The sequence below is a fragment of the Balaenoptera physalus genome (assembly GCF_965194825.1).
Source record: "Balaenoptera physalus genome assembly, chromosome: 1".
NCBI classification, from domain to species: Eukaryota; Metazoa; Chordata; class Mammalia; order Artiodactyla; family Balaenopteridae; genus Balaenoptera; species Balaenoptera physalus.
The window spans coordinates 93,736,738-93,751,758 of record NC_138882.1 but is presented as its reverse complement, the minus strand read 5'-3'; the positions used below and the strand labels follow the sequence as shown (position 1 = coordinate 93,751,758).

The window sequence follows — 15,021 nt, the reverse complement described above, 5'->3', positions numbered from 1 at the left end:
TTTGCCACTTTAAAGTATGAATTCCAAGAATAATTCACTTCTCACTTAAGACTGATTACAGTTAGGAAAGAGGAAAAAAATACATGAAGAATTTTTTCAGGTTAGTATTTTCTATTGAGAGGAGACAGTGCAAGTAAGATTGAAGAAGTTATTTCAAACATATACGATAGTACATATATTGGTTACTTAAAAGTTAAACATTTGGGAAGAACATGAAATTGTTATTTATATTCTCATAATTTACAGATAACGCACATTGTACAACAGAAATGTATTTTTTAATGAATGATAAACTTATGCTTCTGAAACAAATTCTCTAAATATACAATTTTAATTTTCTTTTTTTAAAATTAATTTTTATTGGAGTATCGTTGGTTTAAGAGTTCTCTGCTGTTTACCTGCCAATGTGACAGCTAACATGATAAACTACTATGCTACTGATCCTGCAAAGAACTGTTTTTCCTCTAAAACAAAAGAGGAGTGGATTATAGATTTTAGCAAAAAACCTTCACCTCATGAGTCCTGACTATTTTGTTTTACAACCCTAAGAAAAAAAGAGCCACTTAGTCACATATATATATATATATATATATACTTACATTATTTACAAAGATTTACACTTCTCCAAAAATACAATTTATAATAAACAATTGCGGGACAAAATAGTATCTGGTGATACTCAGTGTTGGTGACAGAGTAGAAACTAATGTCTGTTGTTTGTTAGTCCTTGTTTCTTCCATGAAACATTGTTTTTTGTTGTTATAAATTTATTTATTTATTTGTTTTATTTTTGGCTGTGTTGGGTCTTCGTTGCTGTGCACGGGCTTTCTCTAGTTGTGGCGAGTGGGGACTACTCTTCGTTGCAATGTGCGGGCTTCTCATTGCAGTGGCTTCTCTTGTTGCAGAGCATGGGCTCCAGGCGTGCAGGCTTCAGTAGTTGTGGCACGCAGGCTCAGTAGTTGTGGCTCGCAGGCTCTAGAGCGCCGGCTCAGTAGTTGTGGCGCACGGGCTTAGCTGCTCCGTGGCATGTGGGATCTTCGCGGAACAGGGATCGAACCCATGTGCCCTGCATTGGCAGACGGATTCTTAACCACTGCGCCACCAGGGAAGTCCTGAAACATTGCTTCTTATAAAGGGTCCATTCAGGTTAGACTTCCAAAGTTTCCTCAAGGATGAGGTAATACTCAAATGGTAAATCAGATGCCTTCTCAAAGTGACTGAAATAACTTAATTAGCATGCGTTTGACTTCATCTTCTGTTACCAAACAACAGGTGCTATAAAAGAAATGTCTCATATTAGTATAAAATGCAGTCAATCTGTGCTGCAGTCTATGAGTCTAAATTACCCTCCTATTCTAATGCGGGTAGCCCTTTTGTAATAAACCCATCAAAAGCAAGGGTTCTAGGGAGCAGAGATGGAGGGAGATTGGTCTTTGGCCCTCATGAGATGGTAGCTGGGGATCCACCAGAAGTGCTACCCTCAGTGCACAGCACTAATTCACAGTCCCATCTTCTCAAACCAACTCAGTCTTTGAGTATAACTGAAATCTCCAAACAACAGAGCTGAGCCCGTAAGACCCATATGTAAACTGTCACCCCTTCTAACAGTCATCTCCTTCTTTGCCACGTGAATCCCCGGGTGTGGTTTTCTTCTTTCAGCTTCTCTTTCTGATTAGTCATCTCTGTGGTGATGACAGAGCACCCCTGGGTAACTCAGAGGAAATCAGCCCAAACACCCAGCTACAGCCTTGCCTGAGCAAGTCCCTTTGAACTGAGATTCCATTTCATGGCTTTTTCTGTCTTCCCCACGGTCTATATTTCCATAGGCCAGATCAGACCACAGCTCCCAAAATATCTGCATTCCTTTGGTAACAGGAATTCACAAAAATTTAGTGCTGGGGTCACAGGGGTTAGGTAAAGGAAATAGGAGTTTTCCTTACGAAGAACCCTGTAGAACATGAAAATGGGTGCTGTGGATTTCTGAGGGGGATAAAGTGGGCAGCAGCTCTCCATCTAGCCCTGGCAGGCACACGCTCTTCCACAGGGACTTCCTCACCCTCTCCCACAGCCAGGTGCAACCACTGCCAGAGAATCAGGCCTGCATCTCCAGTTCTCCTTCAGGCTGAGGTAGCACCTGCAAGTCTTTCTTCCCAGAGAAATGGGGGACTCTGCTCCCTTTTTAATTTGGTTGGCTCTGTGGCCTGTTTTCCAGACATTTACCAAGAGTGAAGAATACCAGCACTCCCAGAAACTGTCTAAATTGAACTGTCTTGGTGAGAAGTGTAATATCACATCCATCTTCCCTCAGATATCTGATATGTACTTGGTTGCCCTCAGATATTTTTAATTGGGTTTAGCTCGTCCTAACACTGGTCTCACGGAGATGTGACAAGTGCACATTTCTTCCTGGTGGTGCTTGCCCCTCCCCAGCTCCTCCCCCAAGCCCTGCCCCTCCATCATATGTGTAACCCTTCAATAACTGAGTCTAGGGAACGCCTCCCTGTAGCCACAATGGGCTCTTTAAATCTAAAAAGTATTATTAAATAGGGTAGGAAACACACAAAGTACAAAATTTGAATAGCAAACAAAAATACTCCAAGAAAAGTAAGCTCCTCTCCCAAACCCAACCCCATCCTACCTAGGTTTCTCCCCGGGATGTTACCTTAAGAAGTCAGTTTTACCTTCCTAGCTCATCATTCCAAAGCAATGTTTTTCATGCAAAACTCTCCTGCTCCAGAACCTACAATGACCCCCTACTCCCATATCACTTGATTTTAATGCCCTTGACTTCCAAAACTTTTCTTGCAAATATTCTTTTGCCATTTCTTCAACTTGATGCTAAGCAGGTTGACGTCTTTATCAAATAACCACGACAGGTTTCGTTCCCCTCCACGCCTCTGCTGATTCTCCCAGCTGGAATGCCTTTTCCACTCTGCTCTTGCTTTGAAGATCTAGCTCACATCGTACTCCCTTCAGAGTCTTCATGATTATTCTGGCCTCTTCACCTCCCCCTTGTTGGTTGCCCAGCCCTGACCATCCATTCCGGCCCATCACCATGTGCTTCTTGCCTAAGTCTTTCTGTTTCTTACACACTCATCCATTCTCCCCACTGTGACAATAAGCTTCTCAGGGTAGGAGCCTTAATATATGCTTTCTCTGAATCCCACACAATGTCTAGCCTCACTGGGTACATGGATCTCAAGCCATGGGCTAACACGGTGCCTGACATCTAGTAATCTCCGTAAGTTATTTGTTGAATGGAATAAAGGAGCAAGGTAAAGGAATGAGTTCTGGGATACGCCGTCACCTTTCTCAGTGGCCCTGGATGACAGCGCTCCCGTGACCAGCATTCCCCGTCACTGTCTGTGATGGCCATGCCTCCACTGCTACCATGTGGATCTCAACAGAGGCACTCCTCCGACCTCACCGTCACCTGCCCTCACACACGTTACTTCAAATCTGAAACGCCCCACCTCTGACCATAACCCCCGGGTCTTCCACCTCTCCCCACACTGCTAGCACACCTGCCCCTCACCTCATCCATGGCTACTTGACTCCTCTCCACCCCCTCTCCATGGGGCCTCCTGGACCATCAACTCCTCGCAGACTCACTACCCCTGCCCACCCTGCACCCTGAAGCTGGCTGAGCTGTCCCCTAGAACCCCTTGCCCCAGGCCTTCTGCTGCAGCTGACTTCCCGGGTGACCTGGTCACCGTCCTGGCCGGCAGCTGGGGAGAAAGGAAGCCTCCCAGGCCCATCCATTGGTCTGACTGCCCCCAGGCCCTCACTGCTGTGCTGCGATCCCTCCACTCCAACCACTCACCCAGGGGCTTTCATGAAAGTCCGCAACTCGTTCAACCAAGCCAAAGGTCTTGACCACCGCCTCCCCCTTTGCCTCCTTGCAGCTCTAACACGTGGCCTCCCCCTCGGACCCCCAACAGGGTGCCGCTTGGGTCTCCTCCTGGCTCCTCTGCCTCGCCCACCACTCGAAGGCCTTCAGCTTCTCTTTCTTGGTGACCTCAGATGCTCAGGGAATCCATTACTGTTCTGACGAAGATGCTCCCCAACCTGTAACCCCAGCTCCTAAAGCCACTTCTCCAGTTATATGCTGGACACCCCTATCCACGTGATGTGCCTGCACCCCAAGCTCAGCCTGTCAGAGCACAAATTCACCTTCCCAAACAAGGGCCCCGCCTGAGTCCTCCGCTGTGCCTGGCATGCTGCCAAGGGTCAGAATTCCTGTCCCTTTTGGCTCCTTTCTTTCTTTTATTAAAAAACTAATTAATTAATTAATTAATTAATATTTTTGGCTGCATTGGGTCTTTGTTGCTGCACACGGGCTTTCTCTAGTTGCAGCAGCGGGGTCTACTCTTCGTTGCGGTGCGTGGGCTTCTCATTGCGGTGGCTTCTCTTGTTGTAGAGCAGGGCTCTAGGCGTGCGGGCTTCAGTAGTTGTGGTTCGCGGGCTTACTCACTCCACGGCATGTGGGATCTTCCGGGACCAGGGCTCAAAGCTGTGTCCCCTGCAGTGGCAGGTGGATTCTTAACCACTGCGCCACCAGGGAAGTCCCTTGGCTCCTTTCTTGAAGAAGAATCATAACCATAATAGCTAACATTTATTGGGCACCATTATGAGCCAGTCACTCTTCAAAGCATTTTGCTTACACTAACTTGTTTGTACATATTATTTCTATGCTATTATTACCTACACTATCATTGTTGTTTCTATACTATTGTTATGCCCATTTTCCACAGAAGAAAACTGAGGTGCAGAGAGTTTAATTGACTTGTCCGAGGCCTGTGAGAGACAGAGCTGCCATTTAACCCCGGGGAGTCTGGCACCAGACTACACCCTCCGCAGAGACTTTGTTCATACGATATCCATACTTTCTCTGAAACCTAGCCCTCCTTCATTTCTGCCATGACCACCCCGATTCAGCCTCTCCTCTGCTTTGGCTGGATTATTTTATTTATCCACCAACCAGTGTCCCCATCTCTAGCCTCTTGTCTATTAATTCACCCTATGCTTTACCAGCAGAGCGATCTTCCCAAAGCATAGCTCTGCTCAAAAATCCTCAGTGGGGACTTCCCTGGTGGCACAGTGGTTAAGAATCCATCCACCTGCCAATGCAGGGGACACGGGTTCGATCCCTGGTTGGGGAAGATCCCACATGCCGCGGAGCAACTAAGCCCATGAGCCTGCGCTCTAGAGCCCGTGCTCTGCAACAAGAGAAGCCACCGCAATGAGAAGCCCGTGCACCGCAACGAAGAGTAGCCCCCGCTTGACGCAGCCAGAGAAAGCCCACACGCAGCAACGGAGACCCAACACAGCCAAAAATAAATAAAATCAATCAATCAATCCTCAGTGGTTTCCCCAAAAAAATCACCCAACCTCTTGGCAACTCTCTCTCAGTATCTTGGCCTGGCTCAACCTCTATCCCACCAACATATGCTGCCCCCAAAAGGGATGACTTGCCACCCCCTACCCTGCCTTTTACAGCTCTGGGCCTTTACTCTTCCCTTCATCCCTCAAAGCCCGGCTCATGCGTCCCTGCCTCCTGACCACGGGGGCTCTGCCAGGACAGGACCTTCTGGAGCCTCCTTACGGCAACTTACTTCACCCACCGCCACCGTTCGTTGTGTTTGGATACTATCTTTTGTTCATGATACGGGCCCAGCTCTGACCCTGGCTCTTGAAGTGAACCCTATCCTTGGCTCAATTTTCCTGGGATGGGAGAAGGAGGGAGTAGATTGTGGTGGGTAACAGGATAACTCTTGGAGTCTGAAGACCTAGATTTGAATCCCAGCTCTACATTTATGAGCCATGTGACTTGACTTCTCCGAGTCTCACATTCGCTGTCTCTAAACAAGCTGTAAAGATACCCCCTTGCAAAAAGCTCACTGAGAGGGTTCAATGAGATGTTACATGGAAAGTGGCCAGTTGGTGCTTAATGAACTGTGGTGAGTATATCTGCTGATGTTACTTATTACTGTTCAAGGCAACTAACTGACAGATAAGTAGAATCTGGCTCCCCAAGGAATAGGCCCTCTACATCAGGCTGTTCCGCTTCTAGTACACGATATACAATGTACCCACTGAGCAGTCTACAGGATACTTACCTAGTTCTCTGTGTTTATCTGCTATGGGCGTCCCAGAAAACCTACAAATGAAGACATTTTCATCTCAATTAAAGAGCTGAAAAGAAAAGCTGGAATCTGGAGTTGCTGGCTAGAGGCCTGAACTGGGAAAACTCTAAAGCAGAGCCCTGTCGAGCTGGTATTTCCTACTCTCCTAAATGCTTACATCAAATTGGCCATAGAGTTGGGCCAAAGAGTTGTTCAAAAACTGGTCATCAGATGATAGAAAAACAAAAACTGTTGACGCATGTTTTTTTCTATAGCAGCTTGTGCATAAAGCTAAAGATGGAGGGAAGGCTGGAATGTTCTGGACCAGCGCTGCCTGACAGGGATATCATGTGAGCCACGTAAGTAATTTAAAATGCTTAGTAGCCACATTACACAGTAAAAAGAAATGGATGGGGACTTCCCTGGCGGTCCAGTGGTTAAGACTCTGTGCTTCCACTGCAGGCGGCGCAGGTTCAGTCCCTGGTTGGGGAACTAAGATCCCGCATGCCACGCAGCATAGCCAAAACATTAATAAAATAAAATAAAGTAAAATAAAATAAAATAAAATAAAAATAGTAGTAGAGCAATTATATTTAAAAAAAAAAAGAAATGGATGAAATTAATTTTCACGATATATTTTATTGACTAGACCAACATACCAAAGATACTATTTTAACGTGCAATCAATAAAAACATTATTAATGAGATACTTTACATTCCTTTTTTAAATAAGAAGTCTTACAAATCCGGTGTCTATTTTATACTGATGGCACATCTCAATTTGGACTCTCCTGTTTCAAGGGTTCAACAGCCACAGGTGGCTCGTGGCTACCATTTTGGACAGCACCGGTTTGGACGTTCAGATACGGTCCCACATGTACGCATCAGGTTCCTCCCCATCGAAGGCATCAGCTAGCCTGGAGCCATGCTAATGGTCCAGAAGCCAAGTCCACAGGCTTGACTGAGCTTGTAAGAGTGTCAACTACAACTAGCCGACGGAGCTGTTTACATTCAACTCTCTCCCCTTCTGAAGGCTCCATGCCGAATGCCTCACTTTCCCAATTAATGGCTTTAGGGTTGAGATGCTTGCTGAAGTAATTATTTTTTAGAACAATTTTTTTTTTTCAGGTTATATGGTGCTACCAGTACTGATCACTGATGTAAGCTTCCCTCCACTGAATAAACTTTTTTTTTTTTTTTTTTAATAAGTTAAATCAGCCAGTTGTTTTAAATAAGTTAAATCAGCCAGAAAAGTACTCAGTGCTACTTTTCTTCGGTTCAGGAGTTCTGGTGGTAGACCCCCCCGCCCCTTCCCTCCCAAGAAAAACACATGAGTGGAAAATTATTTTGGTTTCTGGGGACCAATCTGTTAAGGAGATGATTAACTATAATACTTCTATTTGGGGATTAAAAATAACTTTTTAAAAAGAACACCTGAGTTCCCCAAATGTTTTACTTATTGGTAACAATGGCTTAAAACTTTCTTCAGCTGATTTTTTTATAACTTGTTTGGAGGAGATTCAGTTGACTGATAATCTATTACTTAGGGATCTTCGTGGTATTTGAAACCTGTAATATAGAAATGGTACCTTTGGGAAATCATATTCTAGTGCCAATACCCCAAAATAGTCTAGGTCAGCACTGACCAACAGAACTTTCTGCAATGATGGAATTGTTCTCTATCTGGTCTCACATGGTAGCCACTAGCCATCTGTGGCTACTGAGCACTTGAAATGTGGCTAGTATGACTGAGGAACTAAATTTTAAATTTTATTTAATCTTCATTAATTAGAATTTATATTTAGATCACTGTACGTGGCTAGTTCCCACTGTATTGAACAGTGCAGGTCTAGGGAAACTTAAATCTAGTCTGTGAACTTGATTCAAGACATGACTGTGAAATGACATGGACCCCAGATGCCATCACCTTGCAGAAAGCTTCCTCTTCAACATTCCCTGTGAGAGTGACAAATCAGTCTCGTAAATTTCCTTTTGGTGAAGGCTGATATGGAAACTGATGGGGCTTCAAGAACCTCTACTCTGAAATTTACAGCCTGGTCAACATCCTCTGGGACTTGAGGAGGGGTTTCTTGGCACCAGGAAAGAACAGGCTGGGATGAGGTTACCAGTTCTCCAGGGCATATGGGTTGCTTTCTGGAGACTGAGGAAGGCTCAGGAAGGCAACATGGGTAATACCAGGTCGTTTTACCCACTCCATGTCACCCGACTCAACAAATGCTCCTTCCTACCTGGGACCTCCTTCTGGGCTATAAGTCATGAAAATTACGACCATGGCAGCCAAGAGTAAGAGGTTTTTTGCAAAATCTGGCTTGAGACCAGAAGTATAACTATATGTTGAGGTGGGCCACAGATATGAGGCTGTGGAACAGTCCTAAGTATATTCGGCTGTGTTCCCACTCCTGTACAGCCCTCTATGGCCCAAGGATTCATTCCACCTCAAGATAATGCAGAATCTTGGGAAACCCGACATGCTCAGCAACCCCAGACACCAAGTACAACAAAAAAGGTTCTGTTTCTTTCGAAACAGCTAAAATTTCAAACTTTGTTTTCATCTTCAAATTAATCATTTTCTGGCCTTTGAAAAACCAATTCCAGTTTGAAAACTTATTTTTTTAAAAAAAGAAAGTATACGTACATTTTATAAACAGCAAACCACATATTAGTACTGGCAGTATGGCTAAAAGCACAAACCTGTGCCTTGTATTGTCTGAAAAAAAGAAAAAGAAAGAAAGAAATACAATTAGCTGGAACTGACCAAAACAGACATACAGTTGATCCTCTTTATTTGTAGATTCCGTATTTGCAAATTATCTACTTGCTAAAATTTAGTTGTATTCCCCAAACCAATACCTGCAGCGCTTTCACGGTCATGCGCTGACATGGGCCACAGAATGGTGAAAACTGTGTTGCCTGATGTACACATTCCCAAGCTGAGGTTCAAGGCAATGCTCTGTCCTTGTGTTTTAGCCCTTGTACTGTAGACATGTGCCCTATTTGTAGTCTATTTAGTGTCATGCGTTTCACATTTTTGTACTTTTTTGTTGGCTATTTCACTGTCTAAAACGGCCCCCAAGCACAGTGCTGAAATGCTGTCTCGTGTTCCCAACCATAAGAAGGCTGTGTGTGCCTTACAGAGAAAACACATGTGTTAGATAAGCTTCATTTAGGCATCAGTTATGGTGCTGTGAATTCACTGTTCATGCATCAACCACATATATTAAGTGAGGTGTCTTTAAACAGAAACACACGTAAAGCAAGGTTCTGTATTGATTCCTTGCCAAAAATGTTGTGACCGGAGGCTTGCAGGAACCTAAACCTGTATCTCCCCTGGGAGCAATGGTTCAATATGCACTAATTCTGTGTTTACAGTGACAATAAAACATAACTACCGTGAATAAAGAGAATCGACTGTATTTCTAAATAAACGTATATGCACAAGGTTGATACATATCAGGCCCAGTGCTGTTTATTAAAAGCAGCAAATAGTCCACTATTCAGCCATCCCGTCTGGCCAGTGGGAGCACAGCTTGGTATCGTGTGCTTGGCAGGGCAATGTGGCAGCCATGCATAGCAAGCCTGAGAAATGTTCATCATACAGCCGTTGACACTGTGCTAAATGATGTGCCTACAGGCTCACCGAATCATTGCGACAACGTTGGATTAGTGCTCTAACCTCTCAGTGTCTCAGTTTCCTCTTGGGGATCACTCTAAATGGAACTGATAAATATGCCTCCTAGGGTAATTGTGAGCATTAATTGAGTCAATACACTTAAGAACAGCTATTAGCTGTTGCCATGAACCTACTGAATTGATGCTATTGGAATCTCTACTAACGTCCTTTGATCCTGCAATTCCATTTCTAAGATATTAACCTACAGAAACTATCAGTTATGTGCCCCTCTCCTCCCTCCAAAAAAGGCACAAAGATATTTACCGCAGTCTTACAATATCAAAAAGCTAAAACAACCGAAGTGTCCACGATAGAAAAGCATGATGTGTTCATGAGGTGGACTCTATCCACCTACTAAAAATCTAAGGGCAGAATACTGAGGATATGGCAAAATGATCACCACACATTGCTAAGGGAGAGGGTGGGGTCACTAACAGCCAGTACAACATGGATAAGAGAGAGGGGAGAGGAGGAGAGAGGAGGGGAGGGGAGGAGAGGGAAGGGGAAGAGAGGGAAGGGGAGAGAGAAAACGAACGAATGAATGAGAGTATGAACACACACCCTTTCCTCTTAGTAGGAACACAGGTGAGTTAGAGCAAATAGGCAATAATCCACTGGTTTGATTTGAGAGGCCCCTGGCCAGGAACTGCTAGTTGCTCCCCATACCCATTCTCCCCTCTTTAATAAAAGAATTCAGACTTTCAGCTGCGCACACCACCACTCCACTAAAAGATTAGTTTCTCAGCCTTTCCTGTAGCAAGGTTTAACCATGTGGCAAGTTCTGGGCCGCGAGATGCAGGAAGGGTTGTGTGGTATTTCTCAAAAGTCTCCCTGAAAGGGGTAAGACGCACCATTTTCCCCTCCCTGGGTCCCGCTGCCTGAGATAGCAGGGAAGGTGCAGGAGCTGGACCACACAACTGCATAAAGTAGCAAGGAGCCCAGGGCTGCCTACCTCCAATTATTATTATTATTTCTTTTTAGTTGAGAAAAGTTAATCATTTATCCTTTTTTTAAAAAGTTGAAGTATAGTTGATTTACAATGTTGTGTTAGTTTCAGGTATACAGCACAGCGATATACCTGATATACTTCACCTTTTCTGTAAGATGTTATAGAAAAACCCAAACAAACTTTTTGGCCAACCATGTGTGTGTGTGTGTATACACACACACACACACACACACACACACACACACACACATATTCTTTTACAGATTCTTTTCCATTATAGGTTATTACAAGATATTGAATATAGTTCCCTGTACTATACAGTAGATCCTTGTTTATCTATTTTATATATAGTAGTGTGTATCTTTTAATCCCAAACTCATAATTTATCCCTCCCTCCCCAGTGTTTCGTTGGGTTTTTTTTTAGCATGAAAGAAGTAATCTACATTTTTAAGCCACTGATACTTCAAAAAAATTTTTTTAAACGGCTGAATCTAATGCTACTTGATACAGTCCCTTCCAAAATCCTTTCTCCCATGGGATGATGCCAGATGCTGTCATCCATCGCTTTGGGATAGCAGATATTTAGGGGAGATGAAACAACAATGATACAAGTTCTTGGTTACGTTCTTCCTCCTTGACCTGGCCAGCGCATTGACGGTTGGTTGCTCTCTCGTCACTCGGCTCTGGAGGTACCAGGTTCCTGGGGTTTTCTGCCTTCCTCCCTAGCGGTCCTTTTCAGTCTCCTTTGCTGGGTCCTCTGCCCTTAGCAGCCCCTACACGCTGGAGTCCTCAGGACTCAGTCTCAGCGCCCCTCTCTGACGACTGCTTCCTCCACATGATCTCTTCTAGTCCCAAGGCTTTAAATGCCTACTTTACTCTGATTATGCCCAAATCTCTATCTCCAGCCCTAACCACGCACGAGAGACCTAGACTCATAAATCAAAGCACCGTATTTGACGTCTCCATTTGAAATCTAATGGGAATCTCAAACAACATGTCCCACACCAAACTCTATTTCTTCCACACACCTGCTGTTCCCCTGCTTTCCAGTCTAACAGCAACACGATTCATTCCGTTGCTTGGGCCAGAAATCTAGGGGTCATCTGAGTATTTCTTATTAGGCACCCCCCTTCTTTCCCACTCAAACCATTAGAAAATCCTCTTGTTTCTATTTTCAAAATGTAGCCTCATTGGAACTGCTTCTCCCAACTCTACTAGTCCAAGACACCATCTTCTCCTGCTTAGACCAAGAGTTTCCTAATTAGGCACATAACCCCCAGGGAGAACATAAGACGACCAGTGAGGTGCAAAAAAAAAAAATTAGAACCTCTATTTATTTTTACTACTTATGTCATTCTTTAAGTTTTTTAGATTTTGTATATGTTTTTAAATTGTATGAGTTATATTCATTTTGTAGTACATTGTGATAGAAGTATCTGTTGCTCCCCAATAACCAATCTCTCCTTTTCACTCTGGGAAGAGAACCCCTGTGTTTTAACTGGGCACATGGCCAGCAAAAGATGGCACTTCTCAGCCCCCCTCAGCTAAGGTGTGGCCATGAACTCAGACTGGTCAAGGGGGTGTGAATGGAAGTGATGCATGCCACACTTGATCTTTAAAGGGGAGGACCAGGTTCCATCCCTCTCCTTCTCCCCTCCCACTTGCTATGGAGCAATTAGAGATGCGAGCCCCTGTTTGACTCCAGAGAGCACAATTTATAAGCTATAAGCGTTTCAGTATGTATTTCCGAAAGATAAGGATTCTTTGTAAAACATAACCATGGCATCGTCAGACTTAAAATATTGTGTTCAACATCATCAAACATGGGATCTCTGTTTAAATCGCTCCTGTTTTTTACTCTTTTCTGTTTGAATCAGGACCTAATAAGGTCCATACATTGCAATTAATTGATATGTTTCTTAAATTTCTTTAAACTTTAAGTCCCCCCATCACCTCTCTTTTTCCTCCCCTTATAATTTATTTATTGAAGAAACCTGATCTTCAGTCCTATAAAATCTTCCACAGTCTGTACTTTCATTTAACATGGTATGGTTCTCACTAGCCGATTCCTGTGAATCAGTCCAAAAACATTTTTTTAATTTGATTTATTTTGAGATATATAATATAAAGAGTCAGGATGGTGTCATGGAAAAAAACTCCAGAAATCGGAAGCCTTAAATTTCGATTCTATTTCCATTACTTAAGTGACCTAAATAAATATTAAAAAAAAAAAAGAAAAATATTTATTCGCAGAATCACCCTACCCCAGCCCAAGGATACTCACATTTTTTATCTGCCCCAGAATCCTGTTCATACCTCACAATTGTGATATTATCCTGAAATACAGTATTTACTGTTTTCATCTCTTATGCTTTAGTGAACCACTTTCAAATTACTGATCTGTCTGTTTATAAACTGGGGGTATAATGTATCAAACAGATAAGAAGAATTGTAAATTACAAATATACATGATACTTAAGCAACATAAAAAGACCATAGCCGAGACAGACTGTCATGCTATTAACCAAGCATTAGCCTAGACAAACGTATTGAATGCACTTTTTTGAAAATAATTAATTAATTAATTAATTAATTAGGCTGTGCCAGGTCTTAGTTGCAGCACACAGGATCTTCGTTGCCGCCTGTGGGATCTTTTAGTTGCGGCATGAGGGCTCTTAGTTGCGGCATGCGGGCTCTTAGTTGTAGCATGTATATGGGATCTAGTTCCCTGACCAGGGATCGAACCCGGGGCCCCTGCATTGGGAGCTTGGTGTCTTAACCACTGGACCACCAGGGAAGTCCCTGAAGGCACCTTCCTGTTGCATGTGTGCAACCTTGAAGAACACAATGGTAATGAAGAATATTAGGAAGCAGTATTGTGAATAATTAAGAGCATGGGCTCTGAAGCCAGATGGCCTGATTTCAAAACCAGGCTCTACCACTTACTGGCTGTTGACCTTGGACAAGCAACTTAAACTCCCAACTATGTCTTGGTTTCTCCTCATGAAATAAGGATAATTACTAGATTGCGTGGGGATGGAATTAATTAACATATGTATTAGAATGGTACTTGACACAGAAAGTACTAAAAAATATTAGCTTTATATCTGTAATAAAGTATCTGTGAAAACTGTAACTCAATTTAAGTTTCACATTTATGAAGTGTATGTTAGTTACTGCATCTGTGGTATGCAATTCATGAGCCACTACTTGTATGTAGGTCCATGAACCCCGCGTGTATATAGGATCTCTACCATGACACATGCAGTCACTTACCACTCGGGACACAGGTTGACAAAATGATTGACGTTGTCCTTCTGAATAATGGATTGCTAATGATACACTGAATTTCCTGTGAAAGATCACCTTCCTTCGTAACATACGCTTCAGATGGTTTTGAGCCACTCTGACACTGTATTGTCGAAGGACAGTCCCAGGAGTACTGTATGAGTTCTACATGGGTGTCGTAAGCTTCCAGGATCATGCACTGGAGTGTAATGTTCCCGTCAGTCAATGCGCAAGATAGTGTTGGTGATGGAAGAGACTCTGGGGAAAAAAAAAGTAATGTTTAGTACAGAAAAGAGTAATATTTAGACTCCTCATCTGCAAATTCAGAAAGAGCTTCCAGGGACTTTCCTGGTGGCACAGTGGTTAAGAATCTACCTGCCAATGCAGGGGACATGGGTTCAATCCCTGGTCCGGGAAGATCCCACATGCCACGGAGCAACTGAGCCTGTGTGCCACAACTACTGAGCCTGCACACCACAACTACTGAAGCCCACACACCTAGAGCCTGTGCTCTGCAATACGCGAAGCCACTGCAATGAGAAGCCCGTGCACCACAATGAAGACTAGCCCCCGCTTGCTACAACTAGAGAAAGCCCGTGTGCAGCAACGAAGACCCAACACAGCCAAAAATTAAAAAAAAAAAAAAAAAGAGTGAGCTCCTAATTTCCTTATGAGCTTGAAAAGACGAGCAGTCCACCCCCTTGAGCACCAAGGGGAGAGAATTCTCTCTTCTTCTGAGTCAGATCTATCTGCTCAAATTCAGCATAGATACAGGCCCCAAATCCCTTATCCTCAATTCTGAAATCCAGAGTTCTGAAAGCCAAAAGATTTTTCACAAATATTTATTGCCATGTTTTAGTAAAAATATTTACATGCTTGAGTAAGCGGCTCTCCATAACTACGTGAAGTGCTTCTTAACACACACAGAGGAAACAGTTTATATCTATTGCCTTTCTAAAATCTGAAGA

General features: G+C 43.5%; 1 protein-coding gene across 2 annotated transcripts in view; it reads right to left on the bottom strand.

Annotated features, from left to right (window-relative positions):
* Window positions 1-256: 256 nt before the first annotated feature.
* The window catches only part of CD58 (CD58 molecule), a 44,182-nt gene continuing 29,417 nt past the window's right edge, over window positions 257-15,021 (bottom strand). The window contains exons 3-6 of one of the 2 annotated variants that reach the window (XM_082460184.1): window positions 14,042-14,311; window positions 8,782-8,853; window positions 6,120-6,160; window positions 257-1,275 (exon numbers count right to left, since the gene is read on the bottom strand). In XM_082460184.1, the coding sequence (XP_082316310.1) occupies window positions 6,141-6,160; window positions 8,782-8,853; window positions 14,042-14,311 (362 nt within the window). In that variant the 3' untranslated portion in view covers window positions 257-1,275; window positions 6,120-6,140. The remainder of the gene's footprint in view (window positions 1,276-6,119; window positions 6,161-8,781; window positions 8,854-14,041; window positions 14,312-15,021) is intronic. The other variant, XM_082460185.1, reaches the window with a different exon arrangement.